At 25.4% G+C, this 21729-nt stretch overlaps 2 protein-coding genes across 3 annotated transcripts; one reads left to right on the forward strand and one right to left on the reverse strand.

The window, feature by feature from the left end:
* Positions 1-166: 166 nt before the first annotated feature.
* Positions 167-5681, reverse strand: LOC126904506 (protein cereblon-like). Its single transcript, XM_050683597.1, has 10 exons — positions 5436-5681; positions 4458-4555; positions 4342-4397; positions 4089-4288; positions 3881-4021; positions 2909-3025; positions 2732-2838; positions 2420-2571; positions 2106-2320; positions 167-2048 (listed from the first exon to the last, which is right to left on the reverse strand). Exons 1-10 carry the CDS (start codon positions 5471-5473, stop codon positions 1844-1846), a joined length of 1329 nt encoding a protein of 442 aa, XP_050539554.1. The 5' UTR covers positions 5474-5681; the 3' UTR covers positions 167-1843.
* Positions 5682-6935: 1254 nt separating this feature from the next.
* Positions 6936-19549, forward strand: LOC126904532 (nurim). 2 transcript variants are annotated; one of them, XM_050683635.1, is made up of 5 exons: positions 6936-7326; positions 10938-11101; positions 11171-11332; positions 18697-18827; positions 18907-19549. In XM_050683635.1, the coding sequence occupies exons 1-5, from the start codon at positions 7170-7172 to the stop codon at positions 19052-19054; spliced, it is 762 nt and encodes a 253-aa protein (XP_050539592.1). In that variant the 5' UTR covers positions 6936-7169; the 3' UTR covers positions 19055-19549. The 2 variants fall into 2 exon arrangements, with proteins under 2 accessions (XP_050539592.1, XP_050539584.1); XM_050683627.1 differs by having other exon boundaries at positions 6943-7326; positions 18898-19549.
* Positions 19550-21729: the final 2180 nt, after the last annotated feature.

Consider the following 21729-nt stretch of genomic DNA (forward strand, 5'->3'; position numbering starts at 1 on the left):
TTTTAACCTACAATAAAATATAAAATTACTATGATATAAATCATGTATAAAAATTATTACCAAAGTTAAGTTAAAACACTTATATATTTAATTTATACATTTAAATACACAAAAATATATTTTAAAATGTATTCATTTATGTGTACTATTTATACGTATACATAAATACTGACAAGTACATGCCAATAACAAAAAAATTGAGTTACACAAATGGTGGGGATTTCTTTTTCTTATGAAACTCCCATAATTTTTTGATTACATGGTCAACATATTAAAAATATTAGACCATACTTGGCTTTATTAACTATTTGTTTGAAAGGAAAATAGCAAATAATAAATGTAGCATAGGAAAAAATCTCTCTTAATTTCTATTAACTTAGGTATATCTTATAAATAATATATATTAATTTACAATTATTATGTTATTAGTATACGGGTATCCAACCAGATTTCATATCTAATAGAGGACATCCTGTTTATAAAAAAATATAGGAAACATAAAATAAGTAATAGAATTTATATAATCAAGAGTTCTGCTTAGACATATTTTTCATTTTATAAAACCAACTAATATAAGTAGTATTTGAGTAGGCATCATTATGAAATGACAGTGTGATCAGCTATTTTGAATGATCAGATAAGATTACCATGATTAAATTTAATTTTAAACCTGCTATTATAATGTTTATTTAAATATAAATGATATCAAGACATAATGACAACAAAATTGAAGAAATGTATGATAAAATAAATGAAATGACTAAAACAGAAGAAAATGTTAAAATGTTGAGTGATTAGAATGCAATAGTAGGCGTGAAAAGAGACATATAGTGGGAAGCATTGTCTAGGTTATAAAAATCAAAGATGAGAACAGTTAATATAGTTTTTCAACATTAAAAAGCCAATAAAACCTTGCATAAAAATTGATATAGTAAAACTAAAAAAAGAAAAAATAAAGTATAAGAGTTAGAGTAACATTTAAGAACAATAAATTTACAAATATATATAAAATGTAATATAAAAAAGTTAAAAAAGTGTGGCTTGATGAACAGCAAAGTTCTTAACGAGAGTAAAAAATTAGTATATTTAAAAGTTAAAAAGCTTTTTAGGAAAAAAAATTGCAATGCTAATATTTTAATAAGTAAAAACATTAGAGTACTAAATAAAGATAAAGAAAAAGTTAAAAGATGGAAAGAAAATCATGAAGAGTTATACGAGTATAAATCAAATAATAATGAATTTGAAAAGGGTATTGTAGTACTAATTTAAAAAAAAAAGTAATATAAAAATGTGAAGAATACACAGCACATTAAACCTCACCACAGATACCTCTAAATCTATCTCCCAAATAATCAAGAGTAGAATAGATAAAACAATGGATCGAAATCTAGGTAGAGACTAATTTGGGATCAGGAAAAATATAAGAAATAGTGAGGCAATTATAAAGAATACTAATATAAAAACAGATTGGAATAATAGACACATTCATTGTTTTTGTAGACCTAAAGAAGGCTTTTTGATAAAGTGGGTTAAATTATAATTAATCTTTAACGAGATATATTGTACACATTATTTACAAAGATTGAAATTATTTTGTATGATAATTATTTTAAACAAATAGTTATCTTATTAATATACCTTAAAAAAAATATATTTTGTTTTAAATAAAATTTTAACAAAAATATGCATCGTTGAACAATTATTTTACTAATTTGTGTTAGCATTATAAATATACATAGGTACCATTAAATATAAGTATAAGAGATAATATATACATCAACACTAGAAGTTATTTTAGTGTACTCTATTAATATATGAAATAATACAAACAATTATTATTTTATTAGAATGTTACCAACACTTGATGATCATTTATATCTTCAAGGCGCTCTCTATTTTGATCTTGTAACAAATAGTTTTTAGTTGATGTTATAGATTTTAAACATAGTCCATAGAATAATCTAGGCATTAGTGAATTATCATTCGCTATATAACGCCATCCTAGATGACTTTGACAATTTTGACACAAAATAATAACCCAAGAGTAACTAAAAATAATTAATGAAATATGTATAGTCAATATACTTATATTGTATCATACATACCCTGGAAACCAACAACATTCAGTAGATGGCTGACCAATGTTTATAACATCTGTGTCCTCATCAAGTTCTGTTACTGTTATCATATCATGAATTGTACCCAATGAATTACAATAGGTACCTTGTGGACCCTCAGGTGACATAGGAAAGACGCTACTCATATTACAAACTGGTGCTCCACATCCAGTTTGAGCACACATAAATTTTTGCATTGATTGCTATAGTAGTAGTATTATATTGAATTTAATAATACAATTTTTATTGAACGGTATATTTAATAAGTCTAAATTGACAAAATTAGTTTTTTAATAACTCACATTTTTATTCCAATAATGAAGTTCATATTGCAATCTCAGGTTAGTAGATTCAATACCTAATAGATCACTCACTTGTTCCTGATTGAAAATGCCAAGGCGGGTAACTTGAAGAGATAATAGTGCTGGATCTGATGAAATTTTAATATCTTTATCTATTAAAATATAGAAAAAAACAGATCATAAGTTTCAACAGTTAAAAATAACAATAAAATATATAATTCATAAAATGTACAACTCAATTACTATCAAGCCTGGCCGACCCCAATTATTTGGGATATTGGTAAGGTAAAAGAAAGAAGAAAAATTACTAACAAGCCATTTTAACTTTATCAGTGACACGTGCAGCTAGTTGATATACATCAAATTGTTTGTACACCCAATCAGGCCATTGACTTTGCCACATATCTCTTTTACGACACCTAGAATAAAATTCTAAATTTAATATGATTTATTATTAAAAGAGTGTTGATAATTTAATAATATTCTTACATTTCATTATGCTTTAATAGTCGTTTTCTTGGATTTAAACAAAATTTATTAGAAGGATCAGATAATGTTATGTCTGGTAATATTTTTACTCTAGCTAAAACAATAGATTCTTCTGTGCTAGAATATAAATATATGAACACATAAATTATTACTTGGTAAAATTATTCACTAATAATTAAATTAAATTTATATGATAGTTAATTAAAAAAATAAACCATCTTTTCAATTTAATTGACCAAAGACAATTTAATAATCTGTAGGATGTACAGATTATAGTACAATGTATTTAAAACATTCATAATGTTGTTATCAAGAAAAAATCTTTAATGTGCTAAAACCTAATTTTTCATGAGACACAAAAAACATTTAAAATAAAACCACAATATGTTAATGATTAACAAAAAACAATTTTAAACAATATTCCTACAACTAAATCAAAAGCTTATTATGAATTTGTTGTATCAATTGTAAATATTTTATTACATTAAAGGTTTCGTTTATTTAAATTTTAAACCAAAAAACACAGGAAGTTTATAAAATTATTATTAAAATGAAAAAATGTTGTCCAAAATGTCATACATGACACTATACTTAATATTACATATGATACCTCCTGTGATATTTTGAAGAAATATTTTAATAATGTAGGAGGTATTCATGGTTGGTAATACATTATTAGGTTTAATTATTTCTATTTCATTAATTATGCCATGCAGGTTACACATTGGAGATTCTATCAAAATATTCGTTTATTTTCCTGAACTCAGTGATAACAAAACTTCTAAATCATAAATTTGGCACATAGGAAGTTCTTTTAAGGCAAAAATAAGTAATTACTATTATTAATAGAAAAGTTATTCAATATTTTAATTTTTCATAAAAAAATAACAATTTACCATTATTTATTATATATAATTGGTCAGAATAATGATTACTGTTATTAAAATAGCAAATATAACAAAATAAATTTACCTATCAGGGAATGGTTCTACATTTAAAATTTCATAACGTTGATGGCCCATGGCTTTAATTTGAAATGATTGAGAGTATTCTATATCAACTGAGTGTTCATACACCTCAGCAACAGTACCAAAGGTCCTTTTATTTTTGTTTCTAAAATAAATATAAATAAATATTCATAATATATTACTAGTATATGTAACATAATGACTTGTCTTACAATTTAAAAGAAACACCAAATGTACGATTTCTAGCTATAGCATATTTTAATATATGTTGTATGTCAGTGGAGCGAGCTATGATTGGTAAAATCTGTCCTGGTACTAAGTTTAATTTCAAAAATACAACTGGTAATAAATGAACAACTCCCTCTTCAAAAATTGTTCGTCCGCTAGCTTCATGAAGTCCTGCTCCTAGGTACTAAAATATAATAACTTTAGTAAAAGTATTTAAAACAATATAATAAGATTTACTTTATGTGCTGGTGTTAAATTCGGATCATAATATGATACAGGTTCATGCACAGGTGCTAAAAATAGATTTAATTGTTATTATTATAATGTACTAACAAATTTCCAAAATTACTTACACATAATCAAGTTATTTGGGTCTCTTAATACAACTCGTTCATCTCTCATTCCAAGCCCAAGTGGACGAAATGGTAATTCTTCATATTGTTCAGAATAACTATAAAACATAAAAATTACTTTTTACTACAGTATTACAGAAGACCACATATCTTTCAATAATCATATAGTGGAAAGTAATAATTTAAAATACATAATTTCTCAACAAGTAAAAATTTAAATAGTGTAAAAAATAATTATTAGCCATAGAATTATACTTAACATTTTCCTCTTAATAAATTTTATTGCAAGACTCTGCATGTATAATAAATCACCTACTTATTTAATATTGATTACTTATTTTTTATTGTTCATTCCTAATATTGAATGCAAATCATAGTATAGAATTTACAATAGAATTTTTGAAGTATGAATTATGATGTAGCGATTAAATGTATTTTCAAAGATTATAATAATAGTAAAGCAAGTTAAAAGAAAATCATTTAGGAGATATTAACACTTTAAATATATACGGTACAGATATATCTGTACTAAAAATTGTAGTAATCTAATATATTTTTGTCTATAGCTAAGATTGGTGGTATCGGTTTTAGAATTGTAAACGATAATTAGAAATTTAATATTAAATTATACTAACAATTGTGACATTAAGTGATATATTCAAAGAATTTTCTATACAAATTCAAAAGGATAGAATTCCAATAAATCGATTAAATATTTTTGTAAATAATTTCCAATTACTGTTCACTTGAAACCAGAAAAACTATTCTTAGATTATTAATACATAATAGTGTTGAAATTTTAGATGTTTATGATTACAAACATATTTTAATTCAATAATTTGACTGTTATTTTACAGTACGTATAATATTAACTCAACATCAAATCAAAATAAAAATAAACTATACAATTAAAACTAATAAATGTATAGATATGTGCTAACTTAAATTTAAAATAAATAAAAACTATTTAGTTCTCACTCTAAGGTGTCTGAGTACTGCGATTCGGAGTCTGACATATTAGTTACTTATTACAAAACATATACGTTTCCATAAAAATAATTTGGTTCCATTTACAACAAAAAATTAATTTTTGGTAAGAATAGATTTTTGTTTTAATTTCAATGGGTCTATTATTGTTATCATTGGTGTTTAATTCTATACCATAGTCTTGATCATGGTTATGTATAAGTAATTTAAATTAGAGATGTGAATGTGGTAAATTTAAGACGTACATTTTTTTATGGTAAGGTAAATTTACCTTATTTATTTAAACAAAAATTTACCGCGTAAATTATTTTACTGCTCTAAAATTGAGTAACCATTTAAATCTGATATTTCGTTACATAGCATTATACTATGAGTTCATGCAGCTGTTGGTGTGTGGCGCGCTGTAGTGGTTAGATTATGAATTTTTATAGAGTAAACATTCTCGTATAACAGGAATTTTGAACAATAACTAATATAACTCGAAAACTATTTATTACTTTGAAATTCTACCTATTTGTCACATGAAAATTATAAAGTCTCATCTGTATAGATTATTATAATATTCATGTATAAAAATAAACTAAGTATTAGAGCTTTTATAAGCTTATTAGAACACCAAAATACGATTTGCGTTTTAATCATTGACTCTAGGTATACTTGGACTTTGGTATGTTAATCATATCTTACCATTTTTGGGTTCATTATATTCTCATTCATCACTTCCGTGAGAATGTCTATGTATGAACAAATAAATTAATTGCAAATATATTTTATTACAATTTATGTTCTTGAGATATAAGGACTATAAAAAATTATATCAATGTAAATTATTTGTATATTTTTTTGAATACTAACGGCGAATTTTAAATTATTAGTTTTACATTTTATTAAGGTAACAATAACAAATATCTTTTATAAAAAAGTCTCTTGATAGGTAGTAAAATTAATAATTTTATCTCTTCTAAGATATAGGTTGACTGTACATGCATTCTATAGTAAAAATAAAAAGGATACATATAATAGACCTACACCTGTTTTTTTTGGGGCCTAGTCACAAATTAAATAAGAGGTATCGTAAAATTAATTTTTTTGATTATTTGACAATTTTAGTGGTCATTTTTTTTTCTTTGCTTTACAATTTGGGTTTTATTTAGATTTTTACTGTGGACGACTCAGAAGAAAAAATGTTTTGTTAATATTTATTTGTTTAATATTTTAAAAAATAAGATGATCAACATTTTTAGATATACTATATTGTGCATCCTCGTAAGATGAATCATTTGTATTAACCAGATATTTGTTTCAAATTAAAAAAATAAAAATAATTTTAAGATGTCTGAAGTTGAACTGAGTCAGCTGTTCATATGATAACGGTGTATTTTAAAAATGAATCTATGGTACCAAATGAACAGGTAGTTTTAAACTTCTTTACGTAAAACTATGATTAAAAACTTTAGTAGTCCCAATTGAGGTTTATTAGTGTTACCACAGTGATAAGTTAAAATTAGTAATAATTAATAGAGGTTAATTTTTCAAATGATATTCGGTAGTGAAAGCTAATTATTTATTTATTATAAATAAATAGTGATAGTTATTATTATATTTGCGTGGTTACAAATTTTTAATATTAATTAATTAACTAAAACAAGTGTGTAGTAGTCATGTTGTGATAATTTTATTTTAAACTATGTTAAAGTTCCATTCAACACATTAACTAAATTCGTGATGATTAAAGTGCATAGTATTCAAACGGTCGTTACCGTTTTAGTTGTCATAGGTTCATGCCTGTTGGCATCATCAATTATAAGATTTGCGTATTTTTTATCTGGATACAAGACTTTTTCGGAAGTCAATGGAATCAATAACTATCCAATAAGTTCTAGTGAGTTACAAAAAACATATTAATAACTTCTAATTCTGCATTAGATTATTGCAATTCTAAAAGTATGTGTAATGGCGGCAAATTTTATTCAAAATTAATTTAAAGTGAAAGTTTAAATGTATTATAATTTTTAATAAACTAAAAACCTTTTTAATTTAAAGTTTTATTTATTTAATGTTATAATAATATTAGTATTGACTATTTTTTGTACAATGATTTTCGAAATTTCCCATAAAATATACAAGTAAAATACTAAAAGCATGGTTCAAATTACGAAAATTGAATGGTGAAATTTAATTTATTATTTCTACAATATTTATTAGTATAAATTAATAAATCAAAAAAAAAAAAAATGTGCCATAATATAGTATTTATTCATAGTTTCAAGTAATTTCATTTATATTTACAAACAAAATATTTAAAAAAACATAATGCCAAAAAATTTAATATAACTTAAGTGAAAACAATTACATGCAGAGATTATAGTTTTTAATTATGTTTATTATTTATCAATAACTAAAATAGTAAGAATAATCTATAAAAAGAAATTGTTAAATTATAAATCCACATTATGTTAAATCACAAATATAGTAATCTTACGAAATTAGATGCATTTTTAATAATTTTGTAATTTAATTAGTATTTATGTATATAACATTTTAATTGATAAAAGATTTTATGATTATTGTTAATTTGTGTTGTATTATTAAGTATAATTTTTACTGTTTAATTTAATTAAATTAATAATATTATATTTGAATTGTAATTTACAATTCACCTAGAAGGGAAAACTTACATAATTTACATTATAAATAATAATTACCAAATTTAATTATCTACACATTTTATTTATAAATTCTACTAATTAAGTGCTTCTACTGAAGTTTCACTTAATAAATTTATTAGGCTATTGTTTCAGCTTTAAGCTATTGAAATTTAATAACTATCTATTTAAACAACGGTAAATAAAATTTTATTTTAAAAACCAGGGATTGATAATTTTAATTTTTCAAAAAAAATGAAATTTTATTGATTATTAAAATATATATATATTTAATTAACAGATTGCTCAATTAGCTTTGAAACATCAATGTAATATAAAGTTTGTTAAATTAGTTTTCTAATTTAATTAAAGTTATAATAATATTTTAGAATAATATTTTTAATTTGTAACAAAAAAATGAAAATATAGTTCTAAAACCCCCCATATCTATTCAATAAATTAATAAAAATTCATGATTTTTTTTTAATGTGTTTTAAAAGTGTCTAATCTAAACATAATATTACAACAATAAAACTGATGACTATATTGAATAAAACATAATTTTAGAAAAAGTAACATTTTCAATTCCTGTTAAAAGTACTATATTTTGATTTCATGTATATTTATGATTGTAATTAAATCACTATTTGAAATAATGCCCAAATTGACTTTATTGTAAAATGCACTTTTTTCTTCTAAAATAATTTATTGAAATTGATAAATACAGAATATTACCTACTCAAGACAAAAATTTATTTTACAATAAAAATAACTTAATTATGCTTTTTTCTAAATATGTTTTTCTTGTGGTACATTCTATTAAGTACTGTGAGTTCATTAATTTTAATGACTTCAAAAATGTTCAGTAAAATTTAATATATTACACACAATACAAGTGTTTTCTATTTAATAATTATAAACTTTAAAAATTTAATGTATATTTGAAAAAGTGTCTAATTTTATAAAAAAACTGTATTTTAAAAATTCAATGAATTAAAAAAAGGTAAAATAATTAATTAAAAAATAATATTTATAATAATCTTGAAAAATGGTTTTTCGTGTCTTCTAAAAAAAAACCAGAAATAAGTGATTCAATTATTATTATAAAAATCATATAATACTATTTTCATTAATATGATAAGGCTAAAAAAAATTTAAAAAATAAAGAATAGAATTTTATCTATGTATGATATTTTTATTGTACAAGCCAAGTAATATGTTAGATGAATATTTATTACTTGGAAGAAGTATGAAATATATACGGAAAACTAATTAAATGTGGAATTACTATTTTCTCTTATAATATTTAGGTTATTACATTTTCCAAATACTTTCTGGTTAAAAGAAATAATTTTTTTTTACAGAAAATTTGATGAAATAAATTTGTTTTTTTAAATTTAGTTAGAATTTTATGAGTAAAACTTATGATTAGATTTTATTAAGCAAAGAATTTAGATTCTTGTCTTCTCTTATTAGATTTTTTTTTATTACAAATATTATGATTTTTTTTTAACTGTAAGAATATCACTTACATCATAGTAAGATTTTAAAATGTACTAGCTAATTTTATATAATAAAATTTTATAATAAAAACATTATTAACATAAAATGTATGAGTAGGTAATCTTAATTATTACATTATTAAAAAGTATAATTATTATACATTTAATGAATTATTTTAATGGTTATTTTTTATAAACCAAAAAGTTATCTAATAGAATGGTATTCAAAATGAAAAAACTCTTCTAGTATTTGAACTATGTAGTTTTATCAATTTTTGGCTAGGTTTGAAAATTTTTAACTACTTCTAGAGAGTTAATATATAGGTTTATAGCCATCCCCGGCCTCTGTCAATGATGATAGTAGTGTATATTGGAGATAAAGAATATACTAAATAGCCAATAATATTTAATAATTTTTGTAAAAATACAAAAAAAGAATTGTTGCAAAATGTTCAGCTTAAAAAAATATTTTTAAATTTTAAATGTGCAGAATTAAATAGAATAGTTATACTCTAAATTTGCTACTTTTTATTTGAACAATTTTTATAATAGTATTTGTATGGAGTATAAAAATTATGTAAATATGTTTTTTCAGGACAAAACTATAAAAAAATAATAACATCTTAAGTTAAAGAAAGTAAAATTTCTTTTATTTCATTGTATTATAACTGTTAAAATAAATATTTATTTTATTTACTTTCATAACTTATTACTTCAAATAGTATGAAATTATTTTTTAAATTGTCGCCGTTAGTCAATAAGATATTGTGAAAACGTATTTAATATGATCGTTTTTATCTATTATTTGTTATTTAGCATTTCTAGTTATTAATAAATGTTGCCTTGACTAGACACTATTTGAGAAAGTAGCTTTTTTGTCAATTATACTTATTGTTCTAGCTTTTATTTGGCTACTTGTTTAAGTACACGCTGAAATGATTTTTAGACATAAAATTAATGTAATTAAAAAATTTTAAATTAATTAATGTACTAAATGTAGTAAATTTTGATACTATGTTGATACTAATTAAGTATGTAGTGTTTATTATTTGATTGGTCTGCAAAAACTTATAAGTAGTCTTAATAGCTTCCTTTTTATATTATAAATAAAAATGTATAGTTTGATTTTTGTTTTGATTTTAAGTTCGTTTTTTAATAATTGTAGTGTTTTTTACTTGATATCCTGAGATGCTAAGAATAATATTTTTGTAAATCATATATTATTTTAAACTTAACGATCTAATATTTTTCCAAAATTATAATTAAATTGTTAAATTATTAAACGAATGAAATATTAAAATTGTGCTATAAAATTGAATTTAAATATACATATATGTATTTTTCAGGTGAGTTTTACTGTAAAACTATTTTTAATTGGTTACTCGCATCGAGTTATTTATTTATGCCGACATTGGCTGAATTTATTGTGTATAAAGTTGGCAACATTTGCAGATTACCAAAATCTTTTTATAAATTTACTGAATTAGTTTTTTTGTCATCTTATCTAAACGTAATATTTTTTTACTCATTAAAATTTTACTCGGATTTCATCCTAGCTAAATAATGCATTTTTTTACAGGTAATAATTATTTGCTGGCAGAGAACTCCTGAAATTTATTTGTGGTCTATAAATTCTCCTCATACACAGTATGCCCATGTATTTATTCATATTTGTATGTGGACTATGTCTATTATGATTTTGTGGGCCATTGACATTATGGAAATTACTGGACTGAGATCGGTAAGAAAGTACTGTTATAGTTATATGCTTACCAATAAATAAAAATTAAATAGATTATTGAGTTTTATATGTTTTTTCTATTAGCTTTATATCTGAAAATTAATATAAATAATTTTCAACCTTATATTTCAGACATTATGTCTCCAAGTTTTTTGAGAGATTAGTGTCTGGTACTAAATTTTAAATAAGCACTATCTTTAATTTACAACATTAGCGTGTCAAAAAATGGGCTCTAAAATGTCATACGAGGTGTGTTCAGAAAACGACGAGAACTTTTTAATTTCGCGGGTTCGGAAAGTCCGATTATCAAGATATTTTTTGATAACGTTGGTACACATGTCCCTGAAGTATGATCTAAGTTTCAGCTGGATTAATTTTTTACTTTCTCAGTGATAGCCGCTAAGGTTAAACGTGTTTTTATGAGATCGGCGATTTTTGTTTGTTTAAAAAAATAGTTCAAAGAATTTGAATCAAACTTTGGGTAAAGAATGAAGATAAGTGTGACGAAGGCCTATGGTAAGTCTGTCGTGAGTAAAACAAGGGTTTACGAGTCGTATAATAGTTTTCATGATGACTGTGAAGACGTCGAAGATTACAAACGCCCCAGCACAACAACAACCGATGAAAACGTGAAAAAAGTGAATAGAATGGTTATGAACAATTGCCAAATCATAATCAGAGAAGTCGTTGATGATATTGGAATATCGATTGGCTCATACCATGAAATTTTTTAAAATATATTAGGTATGAAACGTGTAGCAGCAAAATTTGTTCCAAAATTATTAAATTTTGAACAAAAATAGTGTTGAAGTTGTTCAGTAATCACTTAATGAACTCAATGACGATGCAGAATTACTGAACCGTGTTATAACAGGTAACGAACATATAACAGTGAGAACGTTATGCTCACTGTGTTCTTTGATTTTAATGGCATAGCGCATCATGAATTCTTGTCACGAGGACAAACGGTCAATGAGGAGTATTACCTACAAGTTCAACGTCATTTGCATGAAACAACCAAAAAAAAACGCCCGGATTTGTGATAAAACAATGCATGGGTTTTGCACCACGATAATGCACTTGCTCACACTTTATTACTTCGTGAATTTTTGGTCAAAAACAATACTATAACGATGCCTCAGCCTCCATATTCGACAGACATGACTCCGTTTATCTTTTTTCTATTTCCAAATATAAAGAGACACTTAAAGGCCCGTCGTTTTACAAACATAGGTGACATTAAAAGCGTATCGCTTAATGAGCTGAAGACTATCCCAAAGATCGAGTTTGTGAATTATTTCGAGGATTCTAAGAAACATTGGCACAAGTGCATAATATCTAATGGGATTTTTTTTGAAAACTTTCTTAGGGTATACTTCAATGATCCACACCAATCGTCAATGCAGTAGTGGAATCTTATCCTCTTTTAGTATTGCTAGCATGCCAGGCTGTACATTAATTACTGGACTTAGTCACTTAGTCTTCTGCTGCAACGACGATAGATATTCAGTACGCCATCTTTTTCAGAATGATTGTGTAATTTTTTGCACTAATTTTTATCTTTTTAATCGTGTGTCTGGCGTTCCTATCACATTAGATTCCGGTGTCATCTGCAAAAGACCTTCTACTAAGCAATGGTCTAGTGTTAGAGCTGTCAGAGTAGCCAGATCGAACGATAGGGCTGTTAACGGTCGTGAGTTGAAGCAGACTTCTATTAGATATAATAGCGTTGTTAGTCCCTCGAAATTTAAAGTTGCGGTAGATACTGTTTGATTAAGATGGTGTTTGAACAATTTTATTGCCGTTTCCCAAATTCCACCAAAATTTAGAACACTAGGTGGTGAAAATATTCACTAAGTTTCCTCTTGAACCATATTTTCAAGAATTGTACGACTCGTAAGTTTTCGTTGGAAATAATACTCTAATTCCTTTCTTGTTCCAACCAAGTTAGCCGTGTTATCTGACCAGATTTGAGAAGGCTTGCCTGATCGTCCTTTGAACTTCTTTAAAGCAGCCATAAACGCATTTGTACTTAGACTACTAACTGGTTTTAAATGAACTGCTTTTGCCGAAAAACATACTAACATTGTAACATACACCTTGATTGTTAATGATTTTTGCATACAATGTTTTATTAAAAGAGGATCAGTGAAATCGACAACTGTATGAGTGAACAGACGGCTTGCATTACCTCTGTCGGCGATAAATTGACTCATAAGTGGTTGGCAAAGAACGGGGTGAACTCTAAAACATTTTTGACACTTGTTTACAGTTGTACGTGCCGAAACACGACCCGCCAATGTTAAAAAACAATAACGAATATTAACTAATAACCCTTGCGGCCCAATATGTAGAAGTCATATATGAAATACTTAAAAAATTAATTGCATTATTCAATGATGACGAGGTATAATAGCTGGGAAATTCCTTGCAAAATCTTCACTAAAATGATTCAATCTACAGCCAATACGAAATACACCATTTTCTAAAAAAGATGACAATCCTTTTAGCAGTCTTTTAGAAATCAGATTTCCTTTGGTTAATTCTTGTATTTCCATTGTAAAGGCATGTTGTTGACCGACCTTAACCTATATATCCTGTGCATGATTGAGCTCAACAACGTTTAAAGGACTCACTTCTGTTTCAAACAAAGTAGATTTAAATTTGTGCGAATCTAGGCGATAAAACGTTTCCATATTGCATTAATAGGAAAATATTTATGCCAACTTTAAAAAAATGCAGTAATTTGTTTTCAACAGGAGTAATTGTTATAAGAGTAAATTTAACAGGTCTTTGTTCAACAAAGATCTCATCAACGACAACTTAAGTTTGAGTATCAGCAGTGAGTGGACATTTTTCTTTATCACGACCCAAAAATTCAGGACCATTCTACCAAATATCTAAAATACTAAGTGCATCCGTCGATATTTCACAGAACAAGGGATCAGCCGGATTGTAGTCCTTAGGGATATGCCTTCAGCACTGAGTTCCAATAGTGTTCAATAAGTAGCCGCGCATAGAGCGCGACACCTAATCGGTTGCACGCAAAAAACTAGGTTACTTAATTAAATAAAAAAAAAGTCCAACGAAATGAATATATTATCAATAATATAAATAAAATAAAATTTCAATAATAAAATACAAAACTAGCAAATACTGATCTCAAATGCCCAGTGTGCACATGTCCAATAGGTAAATGCCTCTATAGTAACCCAAAAGTAAAAAAATATATAAAGTTTAATTAAAGGAATAATGATAAATTAAAGATTTATATGGACTATTTATTATGGGAATTAGATTGTTGTTTGTCCCAAACAGGAAGTGAGGATCGAAGGCCCAATGTAATGAAGTATTATTAGTTATAATTTTTAATTTAATTAATTCAATAATCATGGATTTTTATTTGCGGTGTGAGTTTGTAACTCACATTAGTAACTCGAGTGGAGTTGATTAATGTCAACGCGTTGCTCCCATGATTTTTACTTTGAGTGGTGCAGGTAGTTTTTCCCATACGTTGCTCTAAGGATTTCTTGCCTTGAATGGTGAGAGCAATGGTTCCTCACATGCTTAAGGACATTGTATAGTGTGTGTAAACCGTACAATATTACAATATGTTTAAGTTGATTACATTTACTTTTGCATTAATAATATTAACTTGTCATGTAACATTGTTATTTGAAACGATCGATAATTTTGCTATTATTTAAAACTAATATATTGAATTAAAATTAAAATAGGCAATTAAAATTGACTTACCTTTCTGCCGTCTTTATTTATAAAGATGAAATGTAGTCAGGAGAAATAATAATAATTCGTATACAGAAATAAGAATTCAAGTGTCACGAGGTTTACGGTAGTCCAAATTATTTCTTATTTACTTCCAGCATATTGTGCTAAATACTTAACTGAGTAGCTAGTTACACTACTGTGCTCCATACTGCTCTACGCTTATCTATTCTACCCAGTAACCACTGAACTACTGTACTACTACACGGATATTACTTTAGCCTTTTTACTTTATATTGTTTATAGTTCCAATATCTTATTTTTTGTTAATTTCTAATGGCATACTGCCTATTATGACTGTTTAAATTTATTATTTATTATTATTATTATATTATATATTATATTGATTAAATTTATTTTTAAATTTTGATGATTGCGCAGTCAGAAAAATTGTCATACGTGTAAATTTGACATAAAATATCAAAAATTCAAACAAAAATATGATATTTTTAACACGCTTATATTAGTTTCACCTGTATGTATGTGTATGTTTGCAACTCTCCAAGCGCCACGCGTTATTCCATCGTCTATGGCCTTGAGACTAGACTGTGATAACGCATTCACCCCTCCCCCACGCCTCGCTCACCACAACGGCAACACTATTCCTGTAAAAAATTTATTTTTGGTTATCGTTCCCGTACACACGTCAGTGTCATCAATATTATACATATATAAACAAATTTTAGCTTCGATGCGAAGCTGAGAAGGTATTGGTTTTACTAAGATGTGTTTTTTTTTTTATTTTTTATTTTTTTTTTTTGTGTCTGTTACCACTTTTTCTCAGCTCTCACCGAACGGATTTCTTTCAACGATACGTCAAAAGATCACAAATCGTATCTAGTCGAAGACATTACCCTTCAAAATTGAAAAAATTTCCCTCGTTCCCTATAAATGGGGGAAACCTCCAAAAAAATTACAAATTTAAAAATCGCTAATTTTCGAAATTTTTTCAATTTTTTTTACTAAAAACTGCCGTAACTTTTTCAAAAATAAACATATCAATATAATTTTTTTTTATATAGATGCTTGATGTCTTTACCTATTATTTGGTATATTTTTTTTGTAAATTCGACCTTTTTTCTGCCCACAGGGGGGGATTTAAAATGACAACTTTTTCACAAAAAATTAACTTTTTCAACTTAACTTTTGAAAATGTTCCGGAAGGTCTGACACTTTTATATATATCTTAAATTAAAGCTAATGTAATGTACTTTAATTTGAAAAAAAAAAATTTGACCTCTGGACTTGTCTTCATGGTGAAAACGGCTACCGAATGCTATTTTTGTGTGAAAATTTTCGATTTTATAATTTACATTTTTTACTTTAAAGTGCTATAACTTTTTAAAAAATGTATGGATCAATACAATTTTTTCATGAGAAGTAGTATTTATATACATCTTTCATTGGATATACTTTTTTTTTAAATCAGACTATTTCCCTATATATGGGGGGGCTTAAAATATAAAAAATGCATATAGAAAGTAGAACTTTTTCAACTTAACTTTTGAAAATGTTCCGGAAGGTCTGACACTTTTATATATATCTTAAATTAAAGCTTATGTAATATACTTTAATTTGAAAAAAAAAAATTTGACCTCTGGACTTGTCTTCGTGGTGAAAGTTGACATCAAAGTTAATAAAAAATTACGATTTTTGTAAAATAATTTTTTTTTATATTTTTAACTTAATAATGCTCTAACTTTTTCAAAAATGAACATATCAATATAATTTTTTTTTATATAGATGCTTGATGTCTTTACTTATCATTTGGTATATTTTTTTTGTAAATCTGACACTTAACCTGCCCACAGGGGGGGATTTAAAATGACAACTTTTTCACAAAAAATTAACTTTTTCAACTTAACTTTTGAAAATGTTCCGGAAGGTCTGACACTTTTATATATATCTTAAATTAAAGCTAATGTAATATACTTTAATTTGAAAAAAAAAAATTTGACCTCTGGACTTGTCTTCACGGCGAAAATGGCTACCGAATGCTATTTTCGTGTGAAAATTCTCGATTTTATTATTTATATTATATTTAACTTTATAATGCTATAACTTATTGAAAAGTTTATGGATCCACACAATTTTTTTATGAGAAATAATATTTTTTAATAAACCCTTTTTCATTCGACATACTTTATCTTAATCGAGATATTAATAAGGAACCAGCAGATCAAGTAGCTTTTGGAATAAAACACCAATTTTTTTAAAATTAAACACTATCTAAAGATTTGCATCGAAGCGTTTATTTTTGATAGTGATTTTAATCACTGTCAGATATCATTTACTTGATCCAACTATGCCACGTCACCACTGTGCCGCGACCCCCCTGTGCTGGGTTTTTTTATTTTGACTGACCAATTCCATCCGCGTGTCATATATATATATATATATATATATTCTAATTACTATTAAAATTTATATATTAACACGATTTATTCTAATTAAGAGATATAAAGTATTCATTCCGATTACGAGGGATGATTTCCGTATCGTCATTTTTCGTCACTACCTCCATGTTCCGGGAGTGAGTAATTTGCGCGCCTGCTGCTTTCCTTGGATGTGGTAGCCGTTTCTCAGACTCCCTCTCCGGAATCGAACCCTGATTTCCCGTTACCCGTTACAACTAAGATATTGATAGTAACTACTATCATAACATGAAACTAAAAAGTGAAAAATAAATATAGTTAAAAAAAACTAAAAAAATACGCTTTTAAAGCACATTGAACTAAAAAGTTAAAAATAATTTTTAAAATAATTATGAACAAAAAATACTAGTATATTTGTGATAAAAGCGTGGGTGCTTTGTGCCATATTTTTCGTATATTGATCGCCCGACGCTTTTATCACAATAATACTAGTATTTTTTGTTCATAATTATTTTAAACTTATTTTAAAAATTATTTTTAACTTTTTAGTTCGATGTGCTTTAAAAACGTGTTTTTTTTGTTTTTTTTTAACTATATTTATTTAAAAAAAAATAATTATTCATTTATAAAAATTTTAAGTTAGCATATGTAATATGACAGTTTTTTGTTACATACTCACTACACAAATGCTCTTTTAAAATCATTAATTAAAGAGTGCATAAAACATCTTTAACAATATAATTATTGTTGTGAAAGATTTTTACGTAACTTAATACCTGAAATTTGATACATAAAGTAAGATTACTTACTAATTCTATTTAGTATATATATATAATTTTACTTTAGTTATTCGATATTAGCATTGCATTAACGCTTTTTATCACAATATTACTAAAATATATTTCTACATGCGCCTAATTGTATAACAAAGTTTCGAATTTCGTATAATTTAAATAATTGTATTTTATTATAAAATAGTAATTACACCTAAACATCAAATTTTACTGAACATTAATACTTAACTCATAAAACAGTTAAAGTAAAAAAAAAAAATATTTTTTTTTTAAAGTTTTGTTGGGACAAATAATTTTAAGTAGTATAAACTCCAAATAATTCAAATAGTTTAAAATAAATAATAATATTTTATGTACTAATTGTATAATATTTTGGGGATCTTTATGTGATAAACTTTATTTTTTACAGATATTTTATTATTTATTGGGTAGAACGCACTATCCTTTGAAATCTCAACGATTTGATTTATTTTTGAAGAATATAGCTTTTCCTGGATCTTCATGTTTAATAGTAATTTTGTGGACACAAAAATATATGAGGTAGGCAACAATTGGAGTAATTTTTAAACTTTGTTAAATTCGTATTTACCTAATTTTGTATAATTTTAAGTTTCGATAGATTAGTGTTGGCAGTTACGTGGACTTTGTGTCTTATATCATGTAATAATACAGACGAAAAAGATATAGCCTACGTTTCTAAACAAATCGAGAAAAAAAAAAAGTGGATGTTTTATTCAGAATGTATCACAGTTTCGTCTTTGGAATAGAAAATAACACGTGAAGATAGTATTATGTAAATGGGTATATATAAATTTGTATTTTTATTTTATAAAGAAATTGTATGGAAATCTATCAAATTTTATTATATTACTTCAATAAGACATAATTCAACATGTGAATATTAATTTAAATAATTTATTATATTTATGTACAGATAAAAAAAAACGTATCTTGTTATAGTTCTATATAACGAATTCTTAACTAGGTTTAAGTAGAATAAATGTTTATAGGGAGAGTTAAGTAATTTACGACGTTTCTAATCCTTTGAGCAATTATATAAAATTTTGATTTTTGTGGATGAAGTTAATTGCTTTTGGACTTATAGATATGCTAATTATAAGGTCAACATTTTGAAAAAAAGTTTAATAATTACTGTTATTAAATAATTTTTTTTTAATATTAGCTTCTAAAGTTATTCAAAAATCGTTATTATTTTTATAATAAATAATACTTGTATTAATAAAGCTAATTGTCCTTTTTGAGTTATTTTACATTCCATTTTACACAATAACTGATATCGGTCAGTTAGACATTTTTATGGGGTTACTGTCATTAACTTTTGTATAAAACAAAAAATGTTTTAATGAAAATTTTTTTTTGTTACAATTAAGAATCTGACACCTGTATGGAATCAATCTAAACCTATCGTGTAGCAAACTAACAATAAATAATTATTTATTTAATAATTTTTTTGATTTCCAATTATTAACTCGGTCAATATTGTTTAAAATGTTTGTAAGAAATGGGATCAACTTTCTCTATTCAAGGGTTTCTTTCATGTAGTGATAACATCTTATCTTGACAAAAACATAATAAAACTTTTACCTTTCCACTTCTTTGTAAAATGATCAAAGAGAATAGATCGATATTTTAGATAAAATGACATGCGTACAATTCATACAACTTAATTACAACAAAATTATTTTATCAGTGATTTCTATGGTTGATATATATACTCTGTCACACACCTAAAATAATTATTATCCATACTTTTAAGTATTGTAGTAAAGTCAAAAATGTATGAAAAATATTCAAATTAAGCTTGTCTTGAGGGGTTTTAAGTCTATAATTGGAAGGTAAAAAAAAATTATTAACCCCCTTTTGATTTTGAAAAAATTCAAAAATTGCATGATAAATAAACCAACAAATTGGGATCGCAACATAATAGGGATGTCGTTTAGTTAGGACAAGTATAGATAATATCTTAAAGTAATTAACATTACTATCATAAAAATAAAAATATCGTGGGAATATTTTTCTTTTTTTTATTATAAAGTACTCTTCAAAATCCTTTGATTTGATATAAGTTAAAAGTTGTCAGTTGCCTCAGATATTTTCAATATGTGAAAATGAAGTCATTTTTTTTTCACATAGTAGCACTGACAATATCGTGTTTTTCTTAGGCACACAACACGTTATCAACCAATATGGACATGTATAGGAATCTGAATTGTAATTGCACATAGTTGTAAGGTTTGTTTTTATAACACCTTTGGCCACGGGTTCAGATCCCGTACCATACCTATTTTTTTCACATGTTTTGTGGTATACTTTCGATGACCCATTGTCAACCCCGACGGTTGTGTTTGAACATTCATCGGACAAATTAATGCTTTTTAATTGTGTAGTACAATTTAAAAACTTAAATTTGATATAGGTTAAAAGTTGTCAGTCATTCCGTTATATTTTCAAAAATTCAATTGAAACATTTATTTTTACATGTGTGGGTGGTCTCTTTCAAGCTTTTCTTTTGCTGAGGTTTTATATTAGATTTTTTGATACAATCTATACCAAAAGAAAGTTTATTAATTTTAGTTTATTCCATAATAATTTCAATGCAATAAGTGTTTTTAGAAATAGTTATAGCAGTTTTAAAAATTAAAAAATAAAATTTGTAAATGCTATTTATTTCTTATGGTAATGTAATCTTAAGTTATATTTGAAATTTTTTAAATTAAAGGGTTTTTTCAATTTTTGGAGTCGATAGTTTCAAATAAATTAAATTTCGGTTTTTTGACGCATAGAACAACAAAATTAGTTCGGTAAGATTAAAGAACTTTCGTGGTCAGACATAAAAAAACATATCATTGTACAACTTACTTCTCAGATACGCATCAAAACTAAAAATAATTTTAGGTCTTTTTTTCAAATACATGTTGTCGAAGAGAAAATTATGGGTAAAAATTAAATATATAATTTGATTAAATTTTTTAAGTTTCAAAAAAAAAAATTTTTTTTGTCAAAATAGGCGATATAATAGCTGAAGAAGAAATGTAAATTTTTTTATCTCCCAAACTCTTGGGGGTGGAAAAAAAATTTAAAGAAAAAAATATCATCATTTAAATTATATTATACAAAATAGTATAGTTATTAACATGTAATTATTCATTTATTAATTTGGTCCACTACGCGTATTAATTGCAAATGATGCAATTAATCAAACTGTAGCAATGAGATCATAAAATTATTTGTTTACCAAGTAACAGCCAACGAGTTAAAATATGGATAAAATCATTAAGTCAACATTTTATACTTTATTTATTTTTAACATTTTTGGTCTTTTAATTCTATATAGATAGTAGAATAATTTATTACAATTTAACATACAAGTTAATTAAAATTAATAAAGGGCAAGCTATTTTTACGTTAAATTGTCAGTATA

This window comes from Daktulosphaira vitifoliae, unplaced genomic scaffold (genome assembly GCF_025091365.1).
Source record: "Daktulosphaira vitifoliae isolate Bord-2020 unplaced genomic scaffold, ASM2509136v1 Scaffold_1, whole genome shotgun sequence".
Classification (NCBI taxonomy): Eukaryota; Metazoa; Arthropoda; class Insecta; order Hemiptera; family Phylloxeridae; genus Daktulosphaira; species Daktulosphaira vitifoliae.